Here is a 9,981-nt window from a genome sequence, read left to right as displayed (position 1 = left end):
CCCCCCCCCAAAAAAATCTCAAAACTGGAGATTGTCCTCCCTTTTCTCCCAGATGCTTTGGACTTGTTTTTACGTGTAGTCTTCCTTTGGTTCGAATAGTCTTTCCATAGTATTTTTTAGGTGATCACCTTGGCTTTTACTTAGTACGGTTGCTAAGAGTGACTGTGGAGTATTTCTTTGCCTAAAGAAGAATCTACCTTTTAAGGTGTGCCATCTGAATACTGAAAACCTAACACTATACAGAGACAAAACTGGTATTTCTTCTATCTGAAGTAAGCCTCATTTCTTGCTTATCTGTCCATTTTGTAGCTAAAAAAAAAAAAAGCAAATTTCAGTAACCAGTTTAGATCTGGAAACTGACTTTAGTTTTTTTTTTTTTAAGTCAAATGATTTTAGGTAAAAAGCTTAAATTTACAGCTATAAAAGTTATACTGAGTATATGAGTGTGGCCCATTTATCCAAAATTCTACATACCACTCATCTCAGGACCATTAATATAATGTATATTAATTAAATCAATCTCTGGGCATGATGTGCTTCTAGTTATTTATCTTAGGAAAACTTAACTAAGGGAAAAAATTGAAATTGATTCTCAAAAGCCATCTTGTACTCTTGTATTTCCTCTCTTTAAATTACCAAATGAGATCTGTAGCACAAAAGTGTTATTTAGAGAGAAATTTCATTTTTCTGTATCTGTTTCATAGACTTTAATTTGGGGTTTTAAAATAGAATATTTAAGATAATTATTTTATGACATAAACATGAATTTGGGTGGCCCAAAAAGTGCTGTTACTTTTTTTTAGGATAGTGATGAGGAAGATGAAGACACTGAAAACGTTGAGGCTGCAAGCAGTGGAAAAGTCACCCGAAGTCCATCTCCAGTTCCTCAAGAAGAGCAAAGTGAACCAGAGATGACTGAAGAAGAGAAAGAGTATCAAATGGTAGAATGTTAAATTTCTTACCTTTACCATGTACAGGCTTAAAAAAATTTTATTTGAGATATAATGACATTCAGCATTATATTATAGGATTTATCTTGTTAATAATTCAAAAAAAATTTTTGGTTGGCTATCTTAAACTTGAGAACGTGTAAAACAGTTATAAGATGTATATTTGCTAGGTACTAGTGTCTGCAAAATCCAAGTAACTCATAATATATGAAATCACAGCTTATAAAGCAGTTATTAAGCACATTTTCTAATATCGACAGCTTGATTAAATAGTGTTTTATTAATACTACATGAGACCCAAGAGAACATTTCCCTGGTGGCTCAGATGGTAACGAATTTGTCTGCAATGTAGGAGACCTAGGTTCGGTCCTTGGGTTGAGAAGATCACCTGGAGGGGAGGGCATGGCAACCTACTCCAGTATTCTTGCCTGGAAAATCCCCATGGATAGAGGAGTCTGGTGGACTACAGTCCATGGATGGGGTCACAGAGAGTCAGACATGACTGAGTGACTAAGCACAACATTATTTTCTAAAGTGTGTTTTTTGTATACTGTAGAAGATTAAAAGAATGTATAGAAAAATTTAGGAAGCTCTAGGTTTAACACAGTTAAAGATGTTTCATTGAAAGATTTCACAGCCTTCAGTGTCTATAATGTGTACTGTACATTTCTGAGATTGGGTATATAATATGCTTTGTTTCTCATGTTGGTTGGTCAATGATCTTTGGAATGTCCTTAGATGATGCTGATTCGATGTACTCTTATTTTAGTAGATGAGTAATCTGGATCCCATTTGAAATGGGTCCACATTTGAAACAGCTGTGGGTAGCCAAACAAGTGCTAGCATGCAGCTCTTACTTCAAGTCTATTGTATGCTATATGATGGTAATAAAGAAAAAAAGGATTTCATTTCACAAAATGCAGTAATTGGCCATTTCCTTATTTTCCTTGTTTTTTCCCCTTAGATTTTACTTTGAGCTGAGGGTTAATGTAAATTCCAAAGTGACATAAGAAACTAGTATTGTGGTGCTTACTAATAATATTATTAAGTGAAAGGATATTCCTCTCAATTTAAAACACTTCTGGAAACTTTTATTAATAGGGACTTAAAAAAAAAATGTTTGTCTCCAGAATTAGACTTCAGTGTTTCTGCTTTATAGATAAATTCTTATATATATTTTAATCCATATGATTTAAAATGTTTTTAAAGTTCTGATAATTTACAATAATTTTCAAGATACTCTGTTCCTTAGAATAGCTAATCTGATCTTTAAAAATGTTTTATAAAATGGCTTTGCCTTTTAATTTTTTTGAAAATTTCAAACTGTGTTAGTAACTGTAATAATTAGGAATAAAAAACAAACGTATAAAATATCCTTCCTTAGATGTTGCTGACAAAAATGCTTCTGACTGAAATTCTACTAGATGTCACAGATGAAGAAATTTATTACATAGCCAAAGATGCACACCGGAAAGCAACGAAAGGTATATTGTGGGTGTTCTTGGTTTTCTTTTTCTGGGGCTCTTTGGTTTTGGTGGCTACTCTGGACTTTTTTGTTGTCCTTGTTGAATTACTAGCAGATTATGGATCCTCTTGCATGTTCTAACTCTTTGGGAAATATTAGATTTGTAGACACCATATTAAAACTATACATATATTTTTGTTTTATCCAGCCTACCTAAGCACAAATTAGCAATTTTGCTATTGTTCTATAACATGTACTGTGGAAAATTCTTGATGTTCAATTTTACCTGATTTTTTTTTTATTATTATTATATAGATACCATGGTATTAGGTGTATGATTTCTAATGCATTTAGTTTGACTACTGAATTATGAACCTTCAGAATTTTCACAGTTACCACTTGTAATTCTTACAGAAGCAAGTAATATGTCCCACCCCCCCATAATTTTAGTAACACTTAAAAAGTATATTGAAAGAATATTTTAGTTATGGTCCATACCTCAAAAATAAAAATACCGGTGTATTGGTCAACATTTTCCCTCATTATCAACCAGTTTCAGCTCACATCAGAGTTATAGTTTCAAGGCCAGACATACTACTGGTTTAAAATGAATGTTATGTTTTTAATGTTTCTTCTCTCCCCAAAAAGCAGCAATAGTAGTAGATTTAACAATACCGTAGACTCTCATGACTATGAAATCGTGGCTATTTGTGTTAACATGTTGTTCCTGTTGTTGATGTGATACAAAGCTCCTGCAAAACAGCTGGCACAGTCCAGTGCACTGGCTTCCCTCACTGGACTCGGTAAGTATTCTCCTTACTTGTGAGAGGGCCTTAAAGGGAAAATCACACTTACCTTGTCTCTCTACATGTTCTGTTTAGAAACTGTACTGGGCCTACTCAGTGTATAAAATTTAGGTCTTAGGGTTATATCAGTCTCTAGAAGGTTTGCTTTTTTTTTTTTTTTTTTTAAACTAAAGCATTCACAGTGAGATTATTACAAATGTGGTGACTAATTCATAGTTTATTAGTACAAGTTGTAATAGTACATAATTTAGCCATGATAGCATTTAAGCTCACTTTCATAATTATTGAATACGTGCCTTAGGGAAGAACCTATCCATAAATGCTTTTAAGGACCTTTATTTAGATTGTATTGTAGCAAGTCAAGTTTTACCATAGAGGAAAGGGTTTATCTTAGAGCGTGATAGTAGTGATGTTCATAATTTGCCATTTGCATGATACAGTATCAAGTGTATAAAAGCTTGAACTTGCCTTTTCCGAATCTGCATTTCAAATTAATATTTGTGAGGATCAGCAGAAATGGGTGAAACCAAATGCCCATATGATTTTGTTATGACTACTATCTAGATCACTTCAGGGTGGGGAGCAGTTATATAGCACCTTGCCATTTCTGTACCATTGAGAATTACAGTATTCTAATATTGTTAGGAAAAAAAAATATTTAGCATCCCTTGGATTTTTGAACTTTGAACAATGAAAGAGTTAATTTTAGAAATATTTTCAGGATCATCATAAATTTGTGTAAGGTAGTTTGAATTGATTATGCTTTAGTTAGGCTTTGTTACTGCCCTATTAAATAGTTTTGTTGGTTAGCAGGGACAATAAGACAGTCATTTTCAAGATTCCCTATGGTGAGCAATATATGAAATATTCTTGAAAGAATAAGATATTAAGTATCAGTTTTCTTGAGGATTCTGTATACTCCTTAAGCATTGTAATTTATACTCCTCCCCACCCCGAATAAGCATATTCTTCCAAGAAAAGGCAATGAAAAAAGAAATGAGCTTTCTTCTCGGACCTTAAAAAGTTTTTAGTGCATAGAATAATGTTTACATGTGATAGACTGGGCTTTATGCACACAGGTGGACTGGGTGGTTATGGATCAGGAGACAGTGAAGATGAGAGGAGCAACCGAGGTTCTGAATCATCTGACACTGATGATGAGGAATTACGGCATCGAATCCGGCAAAAACAGGAAGCTTTTTGGAGAAAAGAAAAAGAACAGCAGCTGTTACATGATAAACAGATGGAAGGTATATCTTTTAGATTCACTTAGTGTTTGTACAGTTCAGTTTGTATTTCTTTTTATTATTTTTTAATGAACCTAAAAATAACAGGATAGAATCAAAGCTAGATTATAAATACTATATGATGTAATTGAAACTAAGGTTTTTGACTCATTTTCAATTTTTATCAAACTTAAAAGTCAAAATTAATTATATTATTCAAAGTATGTAGTTTCTAAAAATTAAACTTTTTTTGTTTTGGGAGACATTAATTCTATTGACTGTAAGTTAAACTATTTGGTGTCTTTTTATTTCTCATTGAAGTTCCTAAAATGAAAAGACTTTTGAAAGGAATACATTATAAACTATTGAAGAGTAATTTGTAGCTAACATATTTAAGGACAGTAGAGGACTTTTTAGAATTTAGTTGAGCTTCCCTGGTGGCTCAGAGGGTCTGCCTGCAATGTGGGAGACCCAGGTTCAATCCCCAGGTCAGGATGATCCCCTGGAGAAGGAAACGGCAACCCACTCCAGTATTCTTGTCTGGAAAATTTCGTGGACAGAGGAGCCTGGTAAGCTACAGTCCATGGAATCGCAAAGAGTCACACACATCTCAGCAACTTCACTGTAGAATTTAATTATGTAAAATGTTATTCATGTGTACAGCTCTTAGTTTATATAATGATACTAGGAATAGTGAAAGAATATTTACATAGACTTTATTGTTTGAAAAATCTTACTGGACAATTTCAGAAGTAATTATTGAGCTAACAACCAAAAATTTCCTATAAATTACTAATTACCTTCAGGTTGCTTTACTGTGTAAGAGGGAAATGTTTTCTTACCTGCTTTACTGTACCTCTGCACTTTGGTGCTCCATTGTTGTACTGTCCAGACAGGTAACTAACTGCATGTAGCTACTGAGCATTTCAGATGGAGCCAGCTTAAACTGAAATGTGCTGTAGGTATAAAATACACACTAGACTTCAAAGACTTTACAATACACAAAAAAAGAGCAGAATATTTTGATTTTCTTTTTAACTCATTGGATGTTGAAATGATTTTTTATATATTGGGTTAATAAAATATGAAGATTAATTTCAAACCTGTTTCTTTTTAGTAGCTGTTAAAAAACTGTTTAGTAGCTGTTAAAAAACCCTGAATTGCTTACTGCATTTTATTTCTGTTGAACAGTGCTGCTCTATTTTTATAGTCTTATGGCTTGAAATTTGCTAGTATGGAAGTTTTTTCATTGTATGTTTGCCTGTCTTACTATTTTTGTCTTTTTCTGTTTCAGAAGAAAAGCAACAATCAGAAAGGGTTACAAAAGAGATGAATGAATTTATCCATAAAGAGCAAAATAGTTTATCACTACTAGAAGCAAGAGAAGCAGATGGTGATGTGGTTAATGAAAAGAAAAGAACGTCAAATGAAACTACGTCAGTTTTAGAACCAAAAAGAGAACATAAAGAAAAAGAGAAACAAGGAAGGAGTAGATCAGGAAGTTCTAGTAGTGGTAGTTCCAGTAGCAATAGCCGAAGTAGTAGTACTAGTAGTTCTGTCTCTAGCTCTTCATACAGTTCTAGCTCAGGTAGTAGTCGCACTTCTTCCCGATCTTCTTCTCCTAAAAGAAAAAAGAGACATAGTAGGAGTAGATCTCCAACAATTAAAGCTAGGCGTAGTAGGAGTAGAAGTTACTCTCGAAGAATTAAAATAGAGAGCAATAGGGCTAGAGTGAAGATTAGAGATAGGAGGAGATCTAACAGAAATAGCATTGAAAGGGAAAGACGAAGAAATCGAAGTCCTTCCCGAGAGAGACGTAGAAGTAGAAGTCGCTCAAGGGATAGGCGAACCAATCGGTCCAGTCGTAGTAGGAGTCGAGATAGACGTAAAATTGATGATCAACGTGGAAGTCTTAGTGGAAGCAGTCATAAGCATAAAGGTGAGGTTAAAGAACAAGAGAGGAGAAAGGAGAGGAGTCGAAGTATAGATAAAGATAGAAAAAAGAAAGACAAAGAAAGGGAACGTGAACAGGATAAAAGAAAAGAGAAACAAAAAAGGGAAGAAAAAGACTTTAAGTTCAGTAGTCAGGATGATAGGTTAAAAAGGAAACGAGAAAGTGAAAGAACGTTCTCTAGGAGTGGTTCTATATCTGTTAAAATCATAAGACATGATTCTAGACAGGATAGTAAGAAAAGCACTACCAAAGATAGTAAAAAACATTCAGGCTCTGATTCTAGTGGAAGGAGCAGTTCTGAATCTCCAGGAAGTAGCAAAGAAAAGAAGGTTAAGAAGCCTAAACATAGTCGATCGCGATCCATGGAGAAATCTCAAAGGTCTGGTAAGAAGGCAAGCCGCAAACACAAGTCTAAGTCCCGATCAAGGTAGTATACTTTTTAAAGTATTTTGTCTGATTTAAAAAAAAAAAAATTTGACTGAATTTATTCAAAGTTGAAAGTGTCCTTTCTCTCTCTCTCTTTAATAAACTCAGTTTGGTACTTGATAAATGATCATAATCATAAGTAATTTTAGAAATCCTATATAATAATATTTATTTGAAAATTGCAGATTCTTTAGTATAAAATACATTTTTATTTTTAAATTTTATCTTTTCCCTTTCTTTTTTTCAGATCAACAACCCCTCCCCGTCGTAAACGCTGAGGAATGATGTGGCAACAATGCCATGATGTTTAAAAAATTCCATGAGTTTTAAGGGCTTGTCTCATTATAGAGGCATATTGTGGCTGTGTAGGTGAAACCAGAATTTTTTTTTTTAATCTGTAAATAGGTGTACTTTTTTCAAATGCTGCTCCAAGTTACTTAATAGGATTTCTTTCTATTACATTTTTTTCAAAACATAGTGCATAATAAGACTATAAACATGCCATTCTCTTTCAGCTGTAATGTTCTTAAAATTATTCTTGAATGTACTGTGATGTCAATAAAGCTCTTCAGTTCATTTTTGTTAAACTCTTGCACCTTAATTTTATGATTTTAGTCTAAGGAACGTACTTTTATAAAAAGGCAGCTGGAATTTTGTATAACAGGTTTTAAAGGTACTTCCTCTCATCTCCCCCAAAGAAAATGGTTTTAACTTAACAGTTTGTCAAAGTTTGTAAATTGTACCCGTGGATTTTTGTCAGATTCCAACTATAAAGATGTAGAAGAGGGCCAGAAACAGATCTTTACTTTTCATTTGGAGGCATTTGACAGCTTTCTAAATTTTTCCTGTTTGGGGGATTTTCAAGTAATATATTCTCTGTGTATAAAATATGGTTCACTCCTGTTAATGAAATTGCTAGAATCAATCAGACCAGTGCACCACTAGAATTATTTATAAGGAATGATTGTGTTTGACACTAATAGCAATTCAAGTCCGGAACTATATCCTGTAGTTACCACTTCTATTTTAAAGTGTATTTTAAACACTTTGGGATTACTATAGAACTAAAACTCACAATTGAATATGTTTGTTTATATTTTTAAAGTATAATATGACCTCAGCACAGTGGAAGAATACTGTGTTACGCAGGTTTGTGTCAATTTCATAACATTAAAATGATTTGGTTTTGTCACTTTCTTAAAATTATGATCAGTGAGTGGTCTAGCAACTTAAGGCAGTCATAACTTAGGAATAAAATGAGGCTCTGCAGGCACTGAAATGCTGAACTGCTTCTAGGGTCCATTTTATATGATTACTCACTTGTGCCACAATAGATAAACCTCTGGAAACCAATGCTTTTACATTTTAATTTAAAAAGGAAAGAGCAGGTGCAGATCACAGAAAAGTTTTAAAGTATGCCTTCTTACCAGCAATAGTTCATTTGAAAGTAAGCCAGGTTTTTGCCAAGATCAGTGTTTCCTCAAAATGAAGGTAGAAATAGACTTGTAATAGTGTGCTCTTGTACCTCTACATAGGTTCTTAAATAATTTTGAGCAGTTATGCATTTATCTTGAAGAAACAAGTCAACTGTGAATAAATGCATGTTTACCAAAATGATTGTTTTACAGTGCAGTTCTGGTATTTATAAAGTTGACATTTCACACAGTAACTTTTAAATAGTTTGGAATTCTATATAGTTTAGACATCAGTCACATCTGGAGACAAAATAAAGGAAAATGTGCAATATTTTTTATGTAGATGAGCTTAACACCGTGTACCTAATTACAGAACTAATTATCTGATTAATTTGTAATAAATAAGTTGTATAACATTTTCATATCTTAAAATGTTTTTTAGAACAATCTTCAAGTGAAATAATATTTTCAAAATAAAATTCTACAGAAAAATTCTGGCTACGATATGCACATTTTTGTTCATTTAAGATATGAACTAGAGCCAAAAGTAGTATTTGACAGTTTGGTTTACTCTGCCATAATATACCAGCTTATCATTTAAAATCTGTAGATAGTTTTAAAAGCATAGTCTTAATGTATATGATTACTAGTAAATATATCAGTGTTAGATATTTGGGTTTTCAGTTTAGAAAATTCATCATTTCATTGACATGTAATGAAGTATGTTTACCTTGAGTCGTAAGATTTTATAAAAAATAGGGCTTCCATGATTTGGGATGTGAATGCTAAAACTTATATATAAATTAATTAGATGTGTAATTTGGTTATGAAATCTTTTCTAAAATGACACCACCAGAAAATTAATAGATTAATTTTTTGAGATAATTATTTGTCTGGATTGGTTAATAAAAATCTGTCTTAAGAGGTTTTCTTTTAAAATATTTCTAGTGTATTAATAATCATACTTGTTTTTGTGTAATGGGGATAAACCACACCATTAAGAGAATAAAATGTAATTTGGAAGAGGTAATTATAAGATTTGTTTCAGGCCCCTAAGTATAAATAAAGACTGGTGTGGAATTTCAGTGTACATGTTTCCTACCCTTGTAAAATGTCTTTTTTAAAAAGCATCTATTTCTAATGGTATAATACATAATAGTTAAACTTTCCAAAAGTTATCTATTTTTTAATGTCTGAGTTACTCTTTTTCTTCGAAGAAAGACATGAACTATAAATAGTAGTTATAAATTATTAAAGTTTCTAACCTGTACAAAGCATGGTGTAGTGGAAATAGATTCATTTGGATTGTCCTGGCTCTGCTTCTTGATGGTTTTGGGCAAATCACTTAATCACTGTGGAACTCATTTTTTTAAACTATATAAGGTCTTAAACACTTCTAGTCCTTAAGTTCTTCAGTTTTAAGTAGAATTTGTAATGTCTAAACCTAAAGGAGAAGATGGGCTTAAAATAACTTCATAGCCCTTAAAATAACTCATGTGTGATGAGTTACATTTATACCCTAAAGGTTTATTAGGTGTCACCCACAGGGTTTTCCTATTTCCTATTTTGATTTTGGTAATATGAAGATAAAATTACCCTGAGTTACCAATTTGTATGGAAATTTATAAATACAGAAATTTACCAATTAAACCTGAGTGGATGTAGTAGAGTTATTTCAAAGAGATAAAGCTGTTCCCTGTAAGGGAGAACTTTACCCTTAACTTGAGTTTTAAAAGTTT

The 9,981-nt window shown here is 32.6% G+C and overlaps 1 protein-coding gene across 3 annotated transcripts in view; it reads left to right on the top strand.

Annotated features, from left to right (window-relative positions):
• Positions 1-8,734, top strand: part of PNISR (PNN-interacting serine/arginine-rich protein) — a 28,681-nt gene extending 19,947 nt beyond the window's left edge. For all 3 annotated transcript variants that reach the window (XM_010834739.1, XM_010834738.1, XM_010834737.1), the window contains 6 exons: positions 804-941; positions 2,335-2,434; positions 3,165-3,218; positions 4,301-4,471; positions 5,742-6,828; positions 7,075-8,734. In XM_010834739.1, coding sequence (XP_010833041.1) covers positions 804-941; positions 2,335-2,434; positions 3,165-3,218; positions 4,301-4,471; positions 5,742-6,828; positions 7,075-7,105 — 1,581 coding nt within the window. In that variant the 3' untranslated portion in view covers positions 7,106-8,734. The remainder of the gene's footprint in view (positions 1-803; positions 942-2,334; positions 2,435-3,164; positions 3,219-4,300; positions 4,472-5,741; positions 6,829-7,074) is intronic.
• The last annotated feature ends 1,247 nt before the right edge of the window (positions 8,735-9,981 follow it).

Source organism: Bison bison, unplaced genomic scaffold, assembly GCF_000754665.1.
Source record: "Bison bison bison isolate TAMUID 2011002044 unplaced genomic scaffold, Bison_UMD1.0 scf7180017864035, whole genome shotgun sequence".
Taxonomy (NCBI): Eukaryota; Metazoa; Chordata; class Mammalia; order Artiodactyla; family Bovidae; genus Bison; species Bison bison.
Note: the sequence above shows the minus strand (reverse complement) of the source record. Positions and strands in the feature narration are given on the sequence as shown.